The 23,087-nt window shown below is 38.7% G+C and overlaps 1 protein-coding gene across 3 annotated transcripts in view; it reads right to left on the reverse strand.

Moving 5' to 3' along the window:
• Nucleotides 1–23,087, reverse strand: part of C5HXorf58 (chromosome 5 CXorf58 homolog) — an 83,711-nt gene that overhangs the window by 39,771 nt on the left and 20,853 nt on the right. For all 3 annotated transcript variants that reach the window (XM_034433179.3, XM_034433180.3, XM_087871343.1), the window contains 4 exons: nucleotides 21,609–21,708; nucleotides 17,490–17,584; nucleotides 16,456–16,567; nucleotides 14,893–15,024 (listed from right to left, as the gene is read on the reverse strand). In XM_034433179.3, coding sequence (XP_034289070.2) covers nucleotides 14,893–15,024; nucleotides 16,456–16,567; nucleotides 17,490–17,584; nucleotides 21,609–21,708 — 439 coding nt within the window. The remainder of the gene's footprint in view (nucleotides 1–14,892; nucleotides 15,025–16,455; nucleotides 16,568–17,489; nucleotides 17,585–21,608; nucleotides 21,709–23,087) is intronic.

Here is a 23,087-nt window from a genome sequence, read left to right on the forward strand (position 1 = left end):
CTGGAGAATGTTGTGGTCTGCCAGCAGCCTGCAGAGCTGGCAGCAGAGTCGGACAGCGATGAGGCTGAGGAAGAACATGGCCTAGTCCTGGAGGCTGGGGAAGGCCCAGATGAGGGCTCTGCGTCGGAGGCAGAGATGGGGCCAGGGCCATTGGGGAGTGATGTGCGGACTTCAGAGCCTCCAGAGGCTGACAGTAGAGAGGCAGAGAAACAGGAGGAGCCTGTTCCTAGTGCATGTATGAGAAGAGCTGCCAGAAGGCAGGAGCAGCTAAAGCAGAGAGGACAACTCAGGAGTAATGGTTGTTTTCCGGCAAAGAGGCCAAGAGCCGTTGCTGGCCTTTTAAGCCTTATGGGAGGGGCCAATCATCTCTTGGCCTCTTTGCCGGAAAACAACCATTGAGAGAATTGCTTCTTGTTTGGTTGTAGTTATTTCTTCTGTTCCTGAACTGTTGCCAAGAAAAGCTTTTGATGGTTTGCCTAATTATCCCAAGGTCAGAGATAAACTAAAGACTAGTGTTTTAAGGACTTTGTTTTCATTTCATTTAGAATACACTGAGAATGATTTAATTCTCAGCTGTTTTAATAAAATCTGTTTTTTGGAACTGTTTTGCATTTAATATCAACTACGTGGGCCTGGGTCACAACAGTTTGTTTTCCGGACTAACGAGGATAATTAGTAACAAACCTCGATCATAATGGATCAGCTCTGTGCCGAAAACACGCAGCTTCAGCAGCAAGTAGCTTTGTTAGCTGCACAGATGGCTCAGCTCCAAGCTCCGGCTTCTCCCCCTCCCCATAGAAGATGTCTTGTAAGAGCCTTGGTGGCGCAGCAGACTCAAGTGCTGTTAAGTAACACCAGCTGCCTGCAATTACTGCAAGTTCAAATCTCACCAGGCTCAAGGTTGACTCAGCCTTCCATCCTTTTGAGGTAGGTAAAATGAGGACCCGGATTGTGGGGGCAATAAGCTGACTTTGTATAAAAAAGAACACTGCTTGGGGGGCCCGAAAGCCCTACTAAGCAGGTATATACAAAAGTATGAAGGCTATTGCTTAACGCATTGTAAACCGCCCTAAGTCTCCGGAGAAGGGAAATCGAAACTATAAACAATAAACAATGTCATGTTGCTGTGCCAGACAAGTTTGACGGCACTCAAGCCATGTTTCCTGCTTTTATGGGACAATGCCAGCTTTTTATCAGCCTGCGAACAGAGGACTTCCCCACTGACTGGGATAAAGTGGGTTTTATACTCAGCCTGCTCTCCGGCTCTGCAGCTCGCTGGGCCACGTCCCTGCTGGTCCAGGCTAGTCCTCTGTTGGGCGATTTCAGGGGGTTTTGTGAGCATCTCCGACTTGTGTATGAGGACCCCATCAAGATGCAGACAGCTACCAGACGACTGAAGACCTTGAAGCAGGGCCAGAAACCGCTGCAGGAATATATCAGTGAGTTTCAGCTGCTTAGCCAGGATTCGGCCTGGAATGAGGCGGCCCTCATGGATGCGTTCCAGGATGGCTTATCAGAGGAGTTGCAGGATGAGCTGGTCCGGGTTGATATCCCTCCAACCCTCAAAGCACTGGTACATCTGTGCCTGAGGATCGACGACCAGTTGCACATAAGGACCATGAATGAGTCCTTATCTTTATGGTGCGGATGTTGGACAGACGCTCTCTGGAGAGGAAGATGAGACAGGTCTGAGTGTCGATTCATGCTCCCAGGTGGACGATGTTGGTGGTGGGAGTCATGTGGCTTTTCTCCCAATTCACGGTAAATGCATGATTTTTAAGGGTTTGAACTGTGACTTGTAAATCTAGACTCGCCTGCGGGGGAGAAGATGACAGGATTAATATGTCATCTAGATAACAGAGCAAACGTACGGGTCTTGTCTGCAAGTGAGCGGCCACTACGTTGAGAAGCTTTGTGAATACTCTGGGCAGCAGTGAAATGTAAAATTTGTTACTACTGGTTCTGTGGGCATGGCTTGGTGGTGGGGGAGTAATGTGACTGGGTGGGCGTGGCCAACTTTTTTTTTTTTAACTTTTCAAAGCATTTTTTCCTAATGCTTTGAAAAGCCTCTCTGCCGATCAGGCAACTCAGCTGGGATAGTCAGAGAGGCTTTTTAAAAAATACCTCTCTGCCGATCAGGCAATTCAGCTGGGATCGTCAGAGAGGCTTTTTAAAAAATACCTCTCTGCCAATCAGGCAATTCAGCTGGGATCGTCAGAGAGGCTTTTTAAAAAATACCTCTCTGCCAATCAGGCAACTCAGCTGGGATCATCAGAGACTTTTCAAAGCATTTTTTTTACCACCTCTTCGGCCAAGAGGTTTCAGAAAAATATGCTTTGAAAAGCCTCTGACGATCCCAGCTGAGCCATGCGATCATCAGAGGCTTTTTTTTTTTACTTTTAAAAGCATTTTTTCATCGGAAAGGTTGTAGAAAAAATGCTTTTAAAAGTAAAAAAAAGAAAAAGCCTCTGATGATCATGCGGCTCAGCTGGGCATGGTGATGGTGGAGGGGCACAGGGATTTTTGGTACCGGTTCTCCGAACTACCCGCCGCCATCGCTACCGGATCGGGCGATCTGGTCCGAACCAGGAGCATTTCACCCCTGCTCTGGGGTGGACCAGAGACCGAAGGGCATACCCCTGTATTGGTAATGCTGTCCGGCACAAGAGAACCGGAGGAATCTCCTGTGAGATGGCCTGATAGGCACATGTAGATAAGCCTCTTGTAGATCTATTGAAGTCAAGAGATCTCCCTGCCTGATGCAACCCAGAATGGTGTGCAGGGGTTGCATTCTGAAGCATTGGTACTTGATGTGTATATTCAGCTTCTTGAGATCCAAGATGGTCCTGCTGCTGCCCGATTTCTTTTGCACCAGAAAGAGTATCGAATAGAAGCCGAACCCCTGATGTTGAAGGTGGACTGGTTCTATAGCCTAGATGGTTAGTAGGTGCTGGATTTCGGCTTCCATCAGAGATCTCTTTGTGAGGTCCCCTGAGACGGAATATTGGACGAACCGTCGAGTGGGTTTGGAACTGAACTCTAGGGTGAGACCTCGCATTATTGTCTGTAAAGCCCAGGCATCGGTGGTTGTGTGTCACCCAGCAGGTTGCAAATCTGCCCAGGCAACCACCAATAGGGCCCTTGTCGTGACTCTCAGCCCCTCTGGAGCCGCCAGTGCTTCACCAGGCATGAAGGAACACACACACACATACACACTCACGATAGAAGCTGCAGTTCAAAACCTGGTTTAATGAAAACAGCTACAGTGACGAACAGTAGGCACTGAGCTGCTTAGCAAAATTAAAGTCGGAGACGCCCAAGCTTCCCGCCCGGCTGGTTTTATAGGGCCTCATTAACTCATTAACCTCATTACCTGTCCCCAGGCAATCTCTCTCAGCTGTTACACTCGAATCTGCCGCTTGGTTTTCCCTTGGTTTACCGTTGGTTGCAGCCCCTTGACGTCAGTCTCCTTTTCATTCTCAATCCCTCAGACGTATGTCCAACCCCCCTTTTCTTGTGTCCCGTCCATCACCCACTATCAGTGTGTATGTTGTCCTAACGCAACACCCCCCTCCACCATGATCCATTGCTGGAGTTTGTTCAGATGTTCTGGATCCTCCAATGGTATTTCCCCCCCCTCCCATGGTCTTCCATGCTGTTAAGGTGTGTGTGGTGTCGAAGGTTATTTGACACTCGACAGTGACAACCATTTGGACCGATGGTAAGGTCGGTAGCCAGCTCCCCAAAAGGGATGTCTATTCTGTGGCTGTCTGGAGCGATCCTGAAAGGAAGGCCTGTACTGCAGCCTGTCCATGGTTGGTAGGAAGGGCCTTTGGTAGGTCAGACTTTGAAACCCCATGTCAGATGCACGAAAGGGCTGTCTGCAGTAAGAATACCCAATTCATCTGTCTGCATGACGGTAGACGTGAGGGAGATGTGACCTTCCTTTTATCTTTACCCTCCACCAAGACAGGGTTTAAGGCTTCCCCGAAGAGGGAGCTGCTCTTGAAGGGGGCTGCTGTTAGTCACCATTTTGTTTTCATGTCGGCCTGCCAGTGCCTCAGCCATAAGAGGCGTCTGGAGGTGACATTAGATGCTAAGGCTCGAGAAGCAAATTTAGCTGATATGAGGGTAGCATCTGCTGAATATTCTGCAGCAGCAATTAGCTTATTTAAGTCCTGATGCAAGCGGGTGTCCTCAAGTGACGCCCTGGATTGCATTTGACGAAGCCAAATTAGGGAAGTTTGAGAAAAAACATTCCGCTGTGACAGAATGAATGGCCCAGGTGGCTGCTTGGTGGGTCTTACAAGAAGCAAGCTCCGCCCTTCAGTCTTCTGTTTTCAGGCCCTCAACTGAATCGGAAGGATGTTAGATGAGGCCAAACTGGCCATCAGAACATCAATGGTTGGAAGTTTGAGGAGATCCTCAAGTTCTTGTTCCACCATATACATTTTCCGATCCATGCCATGCAGAGATGGACCCAGGCTGATTCCACTGCCGCTGTATGACGTCCACAAAGAGTTTAGGGGATGGAACCACCTCTTGCTCTGTGACAGGCTCGGTAAAAAGAAGAGCCATGGAATCTTGAGGGTCCAAGGATCCCTCAGGTTGCCCAATAAGTTCCCCCATATTGGCTATTGTCTTTACCTTGTACAATAGTATTTTAAATAGGTCATGACGAAACAGGCCCATTGCAGGGCTTTATCAGGAATTACCCTTTCATCCTCAGAAAAATTATAATCTAGCACCTCCTCTTCTTCACTGTGAAAGGACATGTCACTTTGCTGCGAAGGTGAAGGAGAACGACAGTCAAGAATGTACTCTCTGTCAGAATGACCCACTGGTGGAATGGCTCTTGGATTCAGATCTGTCACTGGCAGTGGGGCTAAAAAACCCTGTTGCATAAGAGCAGCATCAATGACCTTTGTAACAGTCTGGGCAATCATATTGCACAGGTCTTGTGACAGTGCAGTGCCCTGGCCTTCCTCCAGGCGGAGCCCTGCCACAGTAAGCGTAAAGGTAGCAGAGGCATGGGAACCCCTGTGCTGCTGAGAGGATCCTGGCTCAGGGCTGGCTATGCCCAAGGGAGCATTCATATCTGCTGCCTGCAGTTGCTGGGTGCTAGTGGAGGCAGTGGGAGACCAACCAAACTGACCTGGTTGGGATTCCAGAGCCAGAGGTTCCTTGTTTAATGAATCAATTGTTTCCCTGCTGCAGGCAGATGTGGAAGGTGCTTTGCTAGTCTCTGCCCTTTTCTGGGCCTTATCAAACGGTTTATCTAAGGCACGGTGTCGTCTCATGGCATCCTTATCAGATGCAGATGAAGTTGAGGCTTGAACAGAGGACTGGGATCTAGTAACTGGTACTTTGGATCTAGAATTCCCCTTTTTTGTAACTGGAGCCTCCAAGGCTTGATGCCTGATGGAGGGAGAGGCAGATGCATGAGAAGGAGATCTACTGTGAGACGCCATTTTGAAAACACGAGGTAACTGTGAATCAGCCAAATAAAAAACCTCCTTTGTAAAATCTCTATTAATTGTTGCCAATTGCCTTGAAATCACCTCCGTGGTATACAAAACCCCCAGTATGGAGGACAGTTAATGGCTTCAATCATGCCAAGCCGACACCACGGCTTGAAAGCGGAGTAGAATAAAGGGTGCAGTGGGGAGAGAAATCCAAAATGACACTGAGCCTACACCAAGGCTCAGCGTGAATTCGAATGCAGCCTGCCCAGGGAGCTGGAATCCGAAACCACAGATCCTTGCCAAGCTAACAGAAGCGCAGAGCTGACACCACGGTTCTCCCCGCACTAATCAGCCACTAAAACTCATGATAACAGCTCCGGAACGATCGAGGAGAAGAATAGAGGCTCCACATGCCGCACAGACCTCTCTGCAAGAAAAAACACCACCACGGAGCCTCGTGGCTCAGCTAATTGGCACTTGGCTGGGCGCAGTGCCAGAAACTGCTTCCCAGCTGAAACGAAGCCGTTTGTAAAGAAAACCTTCTGCTGTGCGTTTCTAAAGCAGTCCAAGCAATGGAGATATTCAGAATATGACTCTCTAGGCCAATTGAGTTAACAAACTGAGCCTAAACAAGAAGGAGGAGGCGTGACCAAACAAACAAATTACAACAGTCTCTGGCCAATCAGACAAGGTTATCACCCATTGCTTGGACTCTCTAAGCAGCGCACAGGAGAAGTTCTGAATTCTATGAATTCAGGGAGATATAGAGAGGTACTTGCCTTGGAAGTAGCTCATGCTGAACTGTATAGTACTGTCAAGGATCACCACCATAAATCCTGAACAAATACTTCCACATAGAAAGTGGGCAGAAACACACTCTATTGTAAAGACACTTTCACCTTTGACAAATATTCCTTGCAACAGATCACATATTGCCATTTTTTAATAAACATTTGCATGTCTTAACATTTCTGTTTTCCTACTGTTAGATTTTTACCATTTGTTTTCATGTTGCAAATTCAATCCATGTTCCCCATCAAACAATTCAGTTTTGGTACCTGATATGGTACCAGATGAATTATTCCTTATTGCATCATAGTCTAAAATTTGCTGTAACCTAGTCCATTTTCAGCCAGAAACAAGTTGTCTTTTGTATACATATATCACCAACCATCACATCTCTAATGTTACTATAATTAACATTTATATATTACTATATGAATACATTTAGCAACAAAGGAATTGCCATACATGCTCTTTTTGTTTTCTTATCCAAATTGAATAGCTTTAAACACTTCATTTATTCCTTCTTAGGCTAAACTTTTATCATATACTATTTTTATCAGATTCAGCAAATAAGTTTCTTTCTTTTTTTTTTTTTATTGCAAAAGTTTTACAATTACATTTTCACCCCTTTTTTTACCCCCCCACCTCCCTCCCCAAACTTCCCGTCCTCCCTAACCCTCCCCCCCCAGACTTCCCTATTATGTACTCATAACTAATAACACTGATATATATACCTGAACCCATCCCTCCCCCTATATAATTTTCCCTCTTTATCTCTTTACATTAAGATATTTCTAATACATTGTTTTCAAATAAAAGCTATTTGGTACTTTCTAGTTTGGTATTTGTTCTGAACATATTCTATCCACCTTTTCCATTCCCATTCATAAGTCTCTTGTGAACAATCTTTTAAATATGCTGAAATCTTCGCCATCTCTGCAAAACTGGCCATCTTCAAAGTCCATTCCTCGATAGTAGGCAAAGCTTCATTCTTCCAATATTTACCTATCAACAATCTTGCTGCTGTTATCATATACAATATTAATTTTATTTCACCCCGTGTGAAACCCTTAACTATACCCAATAAAAACAATTGTGGAGAAAAATGAATTTTTTTCTTCAAAACATTCTGCATGACCCACCATATTTTTATCCAAAAAGCCTTAACTTTCCTACAGGTCCACCAAACATGATAATACGTAGCATCCAAACATTCGCATCTCCAACATTTTGGCTGAACATTAGGGTACATACATGACAACTTTTTAGGATCTAAATGCCATCTATAAAACATTTTATAAAAATTTTCCCTCAAATTCTGCGACTGTGTAAATTTAACATTCTGAACCCAAATTTTTTCCCATGTTTCCAACATCACTGGTTCTTCAAAATTTTGTGCCCACTTAATCATGCAATCTTTAACTAATTCCGTTTCTGAATCCCTTTCTAGCAAAACATTATAAAGCCTTTTAATATGCATTGGACCTTTCTCTCTTATATGTCTAACCAATTCTTCCTCATGCAACATAATACCAGTTTTTTGGTCCTCTTTCCATCTCAATTGTAATTGATTATATTGTAACCAGGTTAAATTAATCCCTTCGTCCAACAGTGTCTGCAATGTCTTCAGCTGCCATCTGCCCGCATCTGTAAAAAGAACCTCTTTGTATAAAAACCCCCCGAGTGACATTATATTTGTATTCCACAAGGTATGACCAAGATCCAGCCATAGCGGTATTTTATAATCCCATTTGAGTCGGTGCTTCTTCCAAACTCTCATCAAAGAGTCTCTAAGTATATGACTTTTAAATACTTTATCAACTTTGTCATCATAAAATAGGTAAGCATGCCATCCAAATTCAAGATCAAAACTTTCTGCATTCAATATTCCAGCCTTTTTACTTCCAAACCAATCACTTGTTAAAGTTAAAGCTGCTGCATCATAATATAACTGTAGGTTTGGAAGTTTAAGGCCTCCTCTTTCTGGAACATCTTGCATAATTTTCAATTTCACTCTCGGCTTTTTGTCGTTCCAGACAAACTTATTAAGTCCAGTTTGCCAAACTTTCAGTTGTTTATCACTTTTAAGCACCGGAATCATTTGAAACAAAAACAGAAATCTTGGCAAAATGTTCATCTTAACTGCTGCTATTCTTCCAAGTAAAGACAGTTGCAGCTTTTTCCAAGTCTCCATGTCTTTCTGAACCTCTCGCCACAACACCTCATAGTTATTTTGAAACAATTTCATGTTTGATTCTGCAACCTGAACTCCAAGATATTTTACCTTAGGTACAATTTCAAAACCTGCCCTCCTTTCAAGCTCATGTTTGCGATCTTGTGTCATATTTTTGACTATCATTTTAGTCTTTTTTGAATTCACTCTAAAACCTGAAACTCTACCATAGTCTTGTATAATGTCGTTCATCAGGATTGTTGATTCCATTGGTTGTGATAGGGTAACCACCAGATCATCTGCAAATGCCTTTATTCTATAATCCTCTTGCCTTATCATTATGCCTTTCAAAATTTTTGAGTCCCGTATTGTATTTAGCAAGACTTCCAATGTTAAAATAAATAAAAGTGGGGACAACGGACATCCCTGTCTTGTTCCTTTTTCAATTTTAAACTCTGTCGTCAAACTTCCATTAATAATAATCTGTGCTTTTTGCTCTTGATAAATTGCTGAGATCGCCTGTATAAATTGGTCCCCAAAGCCCATCTTTTTTAAAGTCTTTAGTAGAAAATTCCAATCCACTCTATCAAAGGCCTTCTCCGCATCCAAAAAAACCAGCACTGCAGAAATCTGTTTATTCTTGTCAAGATATTCCAATAAGTCTATTACTTGCCTTACATTGTCCTTCATATATCTGCCCTCAATAAATCCCGCTTGGTCCGCATGAATCACCTTTTGGATTACTGGCATCAACCTGTTGGCTAATACCTTCGCATAAATTTTATAGTCTGTGTTCAAAAGAGATATTGGTCTGTAGTTCTCTGGTTTTTTAGGACCAACTTGTTCTTTTGGTATCAAAGATATATAAGCAGTTGTCCAAGATGGGGGTATTTTGCCCCCTTGTTGAATATTGCAAAATAAGTCTCTAAGTTGTCCCACCATTTCAGCTTGTAAAGTTTTGTAATACACTGCGGTCAAACCATCCGTGCCAGGAGCTTTGGCTGTTTTTAGCTGTTTAATTGCTGCTGTTATCTCCTCCTCTGTTATAGGATAATTCATTCTTTCCTTTTGTTGATCAGTAATTTTTGTAACTCTCTTATCCTTTAAATATTTTTCTATAAGTCCATTCTGCACCTCTTCTTTGGCATATAGTTTAGTATAATAATCCACAAAAGCTTCTTTAATTAGTTTTTGTTGAAAGATTTCTTTCCCTCCAATATCAATACTATCAATAGTCCGTATACTTTGTTTTTTCCTCAATGTGTAAGCCAACCATCTGCCCGGTTTGTTAGCGTTGCAAAATGTATTATGCTTCGCGTATTGTAAACTTGTTGCAACTTGTTCCGCCATAAGCATTTGAAATTGGTCTTTCAAAAGTTTTATAGCACTTCGTATTCTTTCATCTGTTGGGTTTTTAATAAGTAACTGTTCTTTATTCTTTATTTCCATTTCCAACTCAAATCTTTTCTTTTGTCGGAACAGTCTATGTTTAGAATTCATGTAGATGAGTACCCCTCTCATATAAGCTTTACTTGCATCCCAAACAATTTCAATTGGGGTACCTTTATTCAAATTTATTTCAAAAAATTCTTTCAAATGCTTTTTAAGTTCTATTGTATTTTTTTCATATCTAAACAAGTTCTCATTTAATCTCCAAGAACGTCTCTCAACCTTATCCATCTCAATTTCTATCCATACAGGGCTATGGTCAGTCAGAGTTCTTGGAAAAATCTTTGTTCTTTTTGTCTTAACAAGTAAATCATTTGACAACAGGATAAAATCAATCCTAGAAAAAGATCTATGTCTATCCGAAAAAAAAGTGTAGTCCAATTCATTTGGATTATGTATTCTCCAAACATCTTTTAATTCCATATCTTCTTTCATATCAAAAAAAGTCTGTGGTAGTCTAATTCTAGACTTTGCCAAGCTCTTTTTATCTAGTTTAGAATCAATTACTCCATTCCAGTCTCCCATAATTAAAATAGATCTATAGTCCCATTGCAATATTTTAGTATGTAACATCTTATAAAAATAATCCTGTTGTTGGTTGGGAGCATAAATTCCAATCAAAAGAATTTGACCATTTGCTGTGAGCAATTCAATTGCTACAAACCTACCATCTTGATCTGCTTCTATAACTTTCGCTGTTAATTTTTTATTTACATAAATAACCACACCATTCTTTTTCTGCGAAGTTGAAGATATATAATGTGCTCCTAGTTTTGAGTTTATCAAATATTTTTGATCTTGAGTTGTGATATGCGTTTCTTGTAAACATATTATATCATTATTAAATTGTTTCAAATATGTAAATAATTTCTTCCTTTTCTGTGCTGAATTCAACCCATTGACATTCCAAGATAGACACTTAAAGGTCATCAGCCTCTTTCTGGAGCACAGAGCAAAATATTTGAAGTTCATCCGAGAGCTTCGATCTCGCTCCTCCCATAGCTCCACTCTCTTGTACGGTACTCTTAACTGCCTTCTTGTCTTGTCTTTCCTGTTGTTGTTGTTGCTTTTGTTTAAGTAGCTTGGATTGGGCTCTAGTTATACGTTGATCTTTAACTTCTGTCAACTGAATCAAATCCAAAATTGGAGAAGAATCCAACAAGGGCTCACTCAGAAAGCCTCCTTCTGCACCTTGCACATTTTCTAATTCCTGTTTAGACTGTTCTTTCAATTGCCTCTCTTCACTCTCCTTAATCTCCAAAGCTGTAGATGTACGTGGAGATGGTGTTCTTTCCTTAAGAATAGTACTGTAAAAGTGTTGTGCCTTCTCCACGGTATTCAACCGATATCCTTCTCCCTTATATCTAAAAATTATCCCAGCTGGTGCGTCCCACCGGAAGGGTATCTGTAAATTTCTCAATTCCTTAACAAGAAAACCAAATTCTTTTCTAGCTTTCAGCATTTTAGGAGGTAATTCTTTAAAAATTTCAAGTCGTGAGCCCCCCACTTGTACAGAAGTGTGAAAAGATTTTTGCAGGATATCATTTCTAATTTCTCTCTCAGTAAAGTATATGACCACATCTCTAGGCAATTGTCTTTGTCTGGCCACCCAAGAGTTCACTCTGTAAATTTTATCTATTTTATGAAATACCAAATCAGGATTAGCTTGTAAAATCTTAGCCAAGGCTTCAGAGCAAACCTGTCTCAAATCCTGTCTCTCCTCCTCTCGAATTCCCCGAAGCCGTATGGCAAATTCCATCGCCCGGAATTGTATCATAACAATCTCATCTTCAATTCTCTGCATTTTATTGTCAACTTCATCAATTTTATAATCATTGTCTTTCATTTTAACATTAACTTCTGATTTAAATTCTTCAACTTTAAAGTCAACTTTCCCAATAAATTCTGCCAGGCCAGACGCCACTTCTGATATTTTTTTGGTCACCTTATTTTGATTCTGTTTCACCATGTCTTTAACTTCATTAATTTCCTGCATAAATTCCTGATGTGATTTTTGAAGTTTATCATCTATCTCCTGTTGACATTTTTGAAATTTGTCATCCAGAGTTTTAGAAATAAATTCTTTTAAATCTCCCACATCAAATTCTTTTTTCTGAGTTTGTAGCTGTTGAGCAGGGGGAAGTTGCGTTTGATGTTTGTGTGTGGGGGATCCCCCCCCTAATGCCTTCCCTTCCTGCTTCTTTGAAGCCATCCTGGCTCGTGATCTAGTTTTTCTAAAGAGGGAGGTTCCTTTTCCTTTCCCTCCAGCACAAAGACTTCTAAAAAAGTCCCCCAGATTTGATCAAACAAGGGTTAAAATAAAGCAAAGTCCAATATTAAAAAGGGAAAAAATTTCCCAGTTATTTCTCTTATAACAAGCAAGGCAGCTTAGTAGCAACTTGGAAACTTTGTAGCAAAACAAAATAACTTCACCAATCCACACTCGCTGGCTCGTTAACTCTGAAGCTAGGCGCCATGTTTTTTCAAAGCACTTTCACTCATTCGCATTTTCTCAGATTGAAAAGTCAACAAAGTGCTAATACTTGCGTTTCCAAATTTCAGGGTTCAGGTAGTTTCGCTGTTTATTAAAGCTGGTTCTTTCGCTTTAAGTTTCCTGCAGCCGGCTTGTTCTGCAGAAGCAGAATCGTCCCACGCCGCCCGGAGTCTCAGCAGGTTGGAAGGGAGCCGCGCCTGTTTCCTCCCCAGAAACGATTCCCTGGGGGGTTACAGGGGCTCGACCTGTGCCCTGCTATCTCTCCTCCAACAATCCTCAGGATTTTGAAGTTTTCGAGCCGCTTCTCGATCGCGAAGCGGCTCTACAGGTGGCGGGGCTGGCGGAGCTTCAAAGAGCGCCGCCGTCGCCGAAGACAAGGAAACCGGAAATAAGCAAATAAGTTTCTGTCATACTGTATAAAATATTCCAAAATGCTATTCTAGTCATTTTATGATGCACTTTCTCTAAATCGAGAAATGTGTGATAAAAACATTCATAGTCAAGAGACAGAACTATAAATATTGACCTTCATTATTTTCATCATGCCTTTACTCAGTTAACTATTTCAAATAATGCTTTCTAGTAAAATAAGAGAGAGGTTGCTTCAGAGACTTGGTGCAAGTTGGATAGGTACAGGGAAGGCACAGTGCAGGTTAGTGATGTTGCATGTGAGTGCATGAGTTGCAAGTGTGGCACGAATGTAAAAGGGCTGAGGGAAGGTGCATGAGAATTTACTCCATCAACTTCCGACCTTTCTTGCTGGCTTCCCCATTAATTTTCTGGGGAAGGCAACAGAGAAGGCAATCACTAATTGTGGGGTGCTTGGCAATTGGTCATAAGTGTGAATGGGTTGCCAAACAATCAGATCCATATCATGTGACCAGAGGGATGCTGAGACAGCCTGAACTCTGAGCACCAGTTGTAACTACTATTGGAACGATAGCTGACCAAATGGCTATAGGTCAAGGACTACTTATAATGAGATGGATTGAGAGTATGACAACTACTGGTGATTATTTTATTTATTTATTTTATTTTATTTTATTTTATTTTATTTTATTTTATTATTTTATTTTATTTTATTTATTTTATTTATTTATTATTTTATTTTATTTTATTTTATTTTATTTTATTTTATTTTTTATTTTATTATTTTATTTTATTTTATTTTATTTTTTTATTTTATTTTATTTTATTTTATTTTATTATTTTATTTTATTTTATTTTATTTTATTATTTTATTTTATTTATTTTATTTTATTTTATTTTATTTTATTATTTTTTATTTATTTTATTTTATTTTATTTTATTTTATTTTATTTTATTATTTTATTATTATTTTATTTTATTTTATTTTATTTTATTTTATTATTTTATTTTATTTATTTATTTATTTATTTATTTATTTATTTATTTATTTATTTATTTATTTATTTATTTATTTTATTTTATTTTATTTTATTTTATTTTATTATTTTATTTTATTTTATTTTATTTTATTTTATTTTATTTATTGGATTTGTATGCCGCCCTTCTCCCAAAGGACTCAGGGTGGCTCACAACAATAAGAAATAGAAAATACAAAAGTTAAAAGACAAATTAAAGCAGAATATCCAATAAATAACGTTAAACGTGGGAATACAAATTCAAATTTAAGATTTAAGAATTTAAAAAGCTACAAAATCAGTTTAGAGTCAACCCAGGCCCACCCCTTGGAAGAGCCAGGTCTTCAAGGCCCGGCGGAAGGTTCGGAGGTCGGGGATTATCCGGAGCTCCAGGGGTAACATATTCCAGAGGGTAGGAGCTCCCACAGAGAAGGCTCTCCACCCTGATTCTTGACTTACAAATATTATACGGACAAGTAAATTTGTCATTATGTGGTAATTTGTCATTAATTGAGGCATCACATGACCACATTCAATTTTATGTACTTTTTTACCATGCTTATTATAAACAAATCAGACAGACATTAATCAAATCATATGGTACCCCACTGACTTTTCTTGTTGGAAACTGGCTGGGAAAGTCATAAATAGTGATCACATGAACCCAGGATGCTGCAACCATCATAAATTCAATACCTGAATTTTGATCATGTGACCACAGGGAATCTGTGGTAGTCATAAGTGTGAAGACTGGTCGTAAATCACTTTTTCAGTATTGTAACTTTGAATGGTTGCTAAATAATTGGTGATAAGTCAAAGGCTATCTGTATTTTCAAATCTCTAAAGAGTTGTCAAAGAATATCAGGGCCTGTTTTCTATGGTATTGTCCCAGAATGTAAGATACGAAGTGATGATTTTAAGTTACAGGAAGTAGATTTTGATTCAATATTAGGAAAAAACTTCTTAATAGCAAGAGCAGTTTAATAGTTGCTACAGGTCCTTTCAACAGAACCATTCAAGAATTATGTATTGAAAATGCTTTTAATTTGGATTCTAAGAGGATTGGATTTGACTGAATGGAACTTTAGTATTTTTTTATTATATAATTCCATGTGATTGATAAATCTAAACACTGCTTACTTGCATGTAATCTCTTATTGTAGCAATATCTATTTCATCTGTTATTCCATGCCTTTTATTCTGAAGTTCATCTTGAAGAATCTGATTATAATACATCCGATATCCCATTAATTTGCAAGCATCAACAGCTGCCTAGAAAATATTAGAAAATATAAGGTAAAAAAGTGATAATATTTCACTAAGAATGAGTTCAGATGCTTAATGGAAAATATTCTTATTCCTACAATAAAAGGACATTTCCTCTTCCCTCACAAATCTACCCCAACATCTAATTTAACACATCATGGGAAACCAATATATTGAAAACTTGATAACTCAATGTTCTCCCCCATACCATTTCTGGGGTGGGGGAGAGGGACAGAATTGGATAAAATATGGTGACCATTTAAATCCTGCCCATTTAAATTCCCATTTGGCTGTTTGTGAAAACCTTTCTTTTTATTATTTTCAAACTATGGAATGAAATTCTTTGTAAATTGTATTCAACTTGCACTTCTCTGCCTTCAGAAGAGCAACCAAGACACAGCATATTTTAACTGTTACCATATTTCACCATATTTTAACTGATAGTTATTTTTAATGTTTGTTTCTATATTTCAATATTTTAAGCATTGTTATTGATACTAAGCAATATTTTTAAAATAATTACTGAGCAGAAAAGCATAATATAAATCAATTAAGTAGTTTGAGGAATAAATAAATGCTTTTTTTTACTATCAAGGTTTACATTACTAAGATAGTTATTTACTAAGCAATATCTTAGCACTGCTGCTTTAGTTGGATCTCCATATTTATGTATTTTGTTGTGGTAGTGTGAAATTTATTATACTAATCTTTTACATCAATGTTTCTCAACCTTGGCAACTTGAAGATGTGTGGACTTCAACTCCCAGAATTCCCTAGCCACAGATCTTCAAGTTGTCAAGGTTGAGAAACACTTATTTTACATACAGGCCTGAAATCATGCCTGTGCCGCCATTTCCTCCTCCTCCACTCTTGGCTTCCTCTCACCAGTGCCAGATGGAGGACTTGTTGAGCTGCTTATGCTCAGGTGGCTGGTAAAACTGTCACAAAAATGGCTGTTAGAGGAGGTGGTGAGCACTCTCTCCCTCTGTCTCCCAGACTGGATGAATGTATTTTCATTTTGGGATTTCAGGCCACATGATTTTAGGTTTCAGGCCACATCTGAAGTGTATGTAGATACACACACATAAAAGCATCTGGGACTATTTGAGCAGGAGTACAGATTTTTGTGGAATTTCACATATTTTGTAGGAAACATTGACATTTAACCCTTGAGAATTCAGATCCAACTATATTCCTAAAATAACTATTTCTTTCTTTCACCCTCAAGAACCACCTGTTAAAAAGAGTTTTAACAGATATATTAAAAGGTAAAGGCATCCTCAAATCATATTTGATTAAATATTAAATAATGCTTAAATTTGCAAGTTATGACAAGTATGTTACATGTCTACTCTAGCTGAAATAACATATGATAGATATTAAATGTGCAAAAAAGTTTGGATAAATAGAAAATAATCAAAACCAACAGTAGATTACCTTACTTTCTGATGTTATTACTCTTTTCCCACTGATATATTGGTTGTTTTTGGTTCTTGATTTACAAAATATTTTAAATATAATAAAAGGGGGGAAATCAGATCCAGCAAATCTGAAGGGAGGAAATATCAAAAATAAGTAACTATTTTTATGGAAAAATTATTTTTTATGTTCTGCCTTAGAAGTCATAACTCATTTAAGTGTTTCCTATTCAAACAATAAGATTCATAATTATTTTAAACATTTTTATATGGCTGTAAATTAAGGCAACCAAAACAACTACATTTCTGATTTAAGCACAATGTAGAAATAAATGAGCCTGTTTTCCTTATCATAATCTGAGTCAGCATAGGTATTTTATGCAAAAATTCCTTTTGGTAATTGACTCTATTGCAGTAAATATTTTCCTGTTATGAAGAGAAACAATTTCCATTTGTCCACATCCAATTCCTAAGATCATTTAATGAATGTCTCCCTTTCTGAATTACAACTGTATAGAAAATTCTAAAAAATCTCTCAGCCATCATAATAAAAACCAATTCTGAATGTACAGTATAACTCTTGCTTCATCTTTCTTATCAATAAGTAATCAGTTTAATCAGATCAACATATGTATGTTAAAGGCTAGATGGTCACAGAAATTACTGAATAGAAACTATATTTCAGACTTCCCATTTGTAAATCTGAATGCTTTCCTGTGGCATAAATAAATACTTTTTGAAAACAGATTAAAGAACAAAGTATTTATCTCTCTTCACATTTCTTATTTTGCTATTAATCTGGTTTCTACATTTCTCCTTAATCACAATCTGATCTATCCACTATGTTTGAACAATATGGTAAACAAAATCACAATTGGCTTGGTAGTGTAGAATATAGCGGCTGTCTCCCTAATCCTGTTTGACTCTACTGCCTATAAAATATGAATGGGTGTTTAAAAAGCACTGATTCCTTCTCTGTATACAAAAACATTGTCATATTGACAAAAGTAATCTCATACATAGAAACAAGGAAAATAAAAATACTAATTTTACCTGAATCGGACTTTATATTGAATAGTAGGTTCTTTAAGAAGTTCAGCTTCTAAAGGATTCACTCTTTTTAAAATATCATAGCTAATGCAATACTCCTGAAAGAAATACAGTATTTAACCAACAGATTTGCAACATTCTATATTTACAGAAATGTTATAATCACTGCGTATACAAATTGAGGTTAGTAAGAGAAACAGAGAGGCAACAGTATGCTTAAAATAGCCCAAGATTTAGAAACTGAAATATTTGGAGAAATATTTGAACAAGCAAATAGCTCAATGAGCCCTTGGCATACTCAGTATTTATACAGTTTTGAATATCACTGGGGTGAGGATGTGGGAAAGAGAGGATGTGGGAAAGAGATATGGAAAATCCTGAAAGAAATCATATTATATCACTATTTGGAGGAATACTGAATAACATGATCCACACTACAATATTACAGCCCTGGTTTTCAAATTTTTCACTCAGAAAAAAGAATATCTGCTTTTCAATAAACTGTAATTAGAATTGTAAGATTCCAGAAGTTTCCCCAAGCCACTGAGATGCCAAAGAGAGTGAGACTCCAGATGAGGCTTGCAAAAAATATCAGCTTTTATTTATGGCTATAGCAAAAGCTGGTGACAAACTATATTCAGAACATACAAACAAAATGCACGTAAGGAATAGTCACACCCTACGAGAGTGGCTCAGAGTATTATATACATTTTACGCTGATAGAAACAACGTTTACCCAATCAGAGACAAAGGTTCGTTACCAACGTGATCTTTAAAGCGTTCTTTGTTCAGGTCCCTGTCTCTGTCTACCTTATCTATGGAGTATTCCTATAGCCTTGTGTAGGGGTGGTTCCCCCTCCCCCTTGGCCAAGTTGTTTATTCAGCAGAATGCTTTCAGGATTCAGAATTTATGAGACAGGAAAACTCCCTACTCTGGTTCCTTTATCTATGGAGCCTGATATTCCTGGGTAACAATTTCTTCTTTATTTTCAAGGATGTGCCTAGCTTTGAAGCCAAGAATAGAAGCAAGACACAGCAGCTAGATAACAATCTTTGCACTAATGCCAACCAGTATTAAGGTTACAATTTACTAAGCTAGAATTAATTCCTAACAACTAATTTCTGACAGTATACAATAATATAAGCAAAAGCCAATAACAAAGCTTAATTCCTAATAAATTATTTCTAGCAGTATATCATATCAAAAGCAAACAGCAAATATTGGTTTAATCAGCAACAATTATATAGTAGCATAAGCAATTCATAAAAGCAAATAGCCAATATTAGATTCATATACTCCTTCAGAATATTGAGATATTTATTGGCACTAGATTTAAGACTACCAAATCATCCCATCTTTAGGCAAACTAACAGTAATTGAAACATTATAAGATAATGCTGTTCAACTCTAAAAACAAATTTTGCAATATATTATTTGTAATTACTACAAATGTAAGACAGAGATAGGTGGCCATGGCTGCACTATTTTCAATGGAAAAAAAGGCACAGTGAGACAATGAGGCAAAAAAAACTAAATATATTATACATATAAGAAAGAACGAGGCTTTAAAAAAACTTGGGGATATTTTATTTTTTTATACTATATAAAATTAATTTAGAATATGTACTATAATTTAAATGCTTCCTGTTTTAATTGTTGGGAAACAGAATAATTAGTTTCTTACTGCCAATAAATGATCAGCTCACTGATGAAAGTAAATCTTTACTTTCCCATTACTAATGACAGAAACCCTCTCAAAATTTGTAGTGGGTTGCTGAAAGAAAAGAATGAGAAACTGTGGTATATACAAAGAAAAGCAACTGGTGTTACTATCAAGCCATAAACCCTAGCTAATATACTGAATATGTATGTATAGCTTGCAGGTCTGTATCCCTGGGGAGCATATATTGCAAAGGTGCAATACTGCACTCTAATGTATTTTGAATGGTGACAGTTAAAACTCAGATATGGATCTGTTTTATTTTTAAAAATTATCCTTTCCTTTTGCTTGTTGTCTCTGAATCTGCAATGCAAATTTTTTAATATATCTTTGAAATCCATTGAGCTATTAATTTAGCTCAAATATCTCTGTTTAGGAGGGGAGGTTTTGAAAAATTCCCATCCCAGAATGTCATGTTTTTTATGGATCTTAACCTATTGCTTTTACATGTCTTTTAAATGGAGAAATTGAAGCGGGGGGGGGGAGCAGTTTTTTTCTTATATCTTTACAGTAAAAGTGCTAACATACATATGAATTTTACCTTAATATAGCATTGTACTAAATACTAGGTTCATACTTTTCCTAGAGAATCAGAATGACAGTTTAATCTAAATTTATCTAAGTTTAATACCAATCAGAACCCTTTAGTGACTTTTTGTGTGAAACTGAAAAAAATGAAATTATAATATGGGGTTTTGAGATTAAAAAAATAAGAGAGTTTAATTTACATTTATACTTAAAACTGCTATAATCAGTAATCAGAAGTCATTTTTTAATATTTCTTTTTTGCACTTTTTCTGTTATTTCTTTTCTTTTTCATCCTTCTTGGTTCTTGTTAGATTTTATCTTACCATGTTTGCCCGAAAACAAGATGCAGTGCAGGTGAGTCTGAGCGCTGCGACTGCTGGGCCAGCCCTCCATGCAGCAAGTGGAGGCATGCGATCCAGTCCACTGGACGCCCATCTAATCCCGTCTGTTTTTGCTTGCCTGCAGCTGCGATGGGGCAGGCGGCCGTGCAGCACATCTGGGGGGGGGGCTGGATTGGGTGCCTCGCCGTGCCTCTACCTGGTGATGGTTCCGCCACCACAAAGCGAGATGAGGCAGATTGCGGGATGGGGTGGTGCCACATCACGGCACCTGCGGGCTTGGCCGCCATCTAATATCTTCCTCCAGCTCTGCCGCACATGCAGGACAAGCCTCCTGCTCCCTCCCGCCCCAACTGTGACGGCCCTAGCAAACAGGAAGGGTAGAGAGCCTCCATCCTCAAGAAGCAGCCAGGACCATCCCCCATGCCTCTGTTGCCACCTGCTGTTTTGACAGACGGCCTGGCTGTCACAGTGCTCGGACTAACCTGTGCAGCATGGGCTGCATAGCCGCAGAATGTGTCAACCATCAGCTCACGTGCGCTCACTGTCTCCTGTGCTGGCCACCCCCACCACCCCCAAGGGCTGATGATCTTAACTAGGGCTTATTTTTGAGGTAGGGCTTATATTACGAGCATCCTAAAAATCATGCTAGAGCTTATTTTCTGGTTGGTGCTTATTTTCAGGGAAACATGGAACAATTATATTTTTGCACATGCGTGTGGGCGCACACACACACCCAACTTTCAGAATTTTAATTTTCCAGATAGCATAGAATCCTGTGACCTGTAACGTAAAGGAAAGATTCAGATTTTCATGTTGTTGGGAACCTTCAACAGAATCAGGGAAAATGGTAAAATAGTTGGATGGCACAAAAAATGAATCTGGAAAAAAAAAAAGGCATTTAGTTGAAAAATAGAATGTTGACCTTATTCAGACATCAGGCACCATTTGTCAAAATGAATTTGTCAAACCTGCTTTCACTGCAGGCTGCATCAGCATTGTGTCCTCAGGGAGCCGGGGTGGTCATGGACGACTGGGCCAGTTTAACATAATTCACATGGGCCAGGTGGTGTCGCCATTGGTCATCTTCTCCTCAGCCCCCTTATGGGTCTTGCCCTTGCCCTGCATGTGGAGCGTGTTCCCCTTGCAAAGCCACTGCCACCGCTGCCACTCAGCAGACCCGCCCAGCCCGAAGGGGGTGAAGCACCTAGATAGAAAGACTGTGAGTGGGAAAAGACAGATCCCCATCGGCGCCATGGCCACCCAGGCCCAGCAGAGATGGCGCATGCGCACTGGCCAGCTGGTCTTTGGGTTTCTGGGGCTCCGGCACACATGCACGTGCTGGAAACCAGAACAGCAGCTGTCGACAGCATGTATGCCCACAGAGAGGGCTCTGCGTGCCACTTCTGGCATGTGTGCCATATGTTTGCCATCATGGATGTAGAGGATCTATCTTAAAACAGGGGGTGTGGAAAGAAAAAGGGTAAAACAATAATGCTATATTTAGTCAGGCATCACTGTATACAAGACATTACCGCTGCACGAATTGTGTGTTTCAGAAGTATAAATAGTCTTTTTGTAATATGCATCCACCATCTCTTCTGAATTTTTACGGCTGCTTGCTCTCTTTTAATCCTGGTGGAAAAAAGTAAATGTTACCAACTTTGCATACCACTATACGATAACTTCAAAATATTGGGAAATTATTTAAACAGACAACTCAAAAGAGTCAGGTATTTCTAGACTGAAGTAGAAACAAGTAACAAGTCAGACATTCCTATATTGTTTATTATCCATAAACTTTAGATGAGATACATAGTATATCCCAACATCAATAATATTCAGAACAAATCCAGAATGAGATCAAATTAGTCTAAGATGAAATGTAATGCCCCAAGATCCTGGACCAGCCTCTTGTCTTTATATGGTATCATTTTTATCCTTCCTTTAACTAGTAAATTGGGAAAGTGAAAAGATATAGCTTTATGATTGATACTTCTAAACTGTCTAGCCATGATACTTTTCAGAAAAACTGAGATATAATTATTTTAGGAATTTCATCTTGATGTAGTAACTATAATGTTTTGTGGTATTGATCTTTATGTAACTTTATTCCATTTATATTCCTTTTTTAAAAAAAAAGTTTTATTGTTTTATTACTACACATTATCACAAACACATAACATACAACATATAAATATATCCTCTTTTTAACAAGTCTTTCTTCGTGGTCTGTGACTCCCCCCCCCCCATGTCTCTCATATTGTTTCATTTTCATTGTCCCCTTTTTGATTGATTACAATGTATTTTCTAATCCTAATAGCCTTAATTTTATACATTTCTATATATTTGTTTCAGATGCCTGAAAAACCCATTAATGCTTAACTTCCCCCCTTAAAACAATTAGCATATATATATATATATTTGTTACATACATATTTTACATTTTATCTTCTCCCCTATTTTTGTTGTTCTTTATTTCTGCTCTCAAGCCATTCATACCATTTGTTCCAAATTGTATAGTAATCTGTCTCTTTTTTTTCTTTAATTTCTTTTGTTAACTTGTCCATCTCAGCACATTCTAAAAAAATTTTTATGACTTCTTCATCTGTTGGTGTTTCTTCCTGTTTCCATTTTTGTGCATATGTTATTTGAGCCACTGTTATGATCTGTAAAATCAAATATTTTATTTCTTTGGTATATGTTCTCATATATATTCCTAGTAATGTTTTCGGTTTTCTTTCTATTGGTTGATCTGTTATTTTTTCTAACCATTTCTTTATATTTGTCCAGAATTTTTTCGCTGCCGGGCATGTCCACCATAGATGGTAACAGGTTCCATGGGTTTTCTTACACTTCCAACATGTTGGGTTATTATTTGGGAACATCTTTGTGATTCTTGTCGGTGGTAAATGCCATGTATAAAACATCTTTCTCTGGTTTTCCTTGTATGCTGCTGATAACTGCCAGATGTGAGTCCCTCCTTGTGAAGTGGTGTCATGGGGTACAGATGG

The sequence above is a fragment of the Pantherophis guttatus genome, chromosome 5, assembly GCF_059756535.1.
Source record: "Pantherophis guttatus breed Tessera chromosome 5, ASM5975653v1, whole genome shotgun sequence".
NCBI lineage: Eukaryota > Metazoa > Chordata > Lepidosauria > Squamata > Colubridae > Pantherophis > Pantherophis guttatus.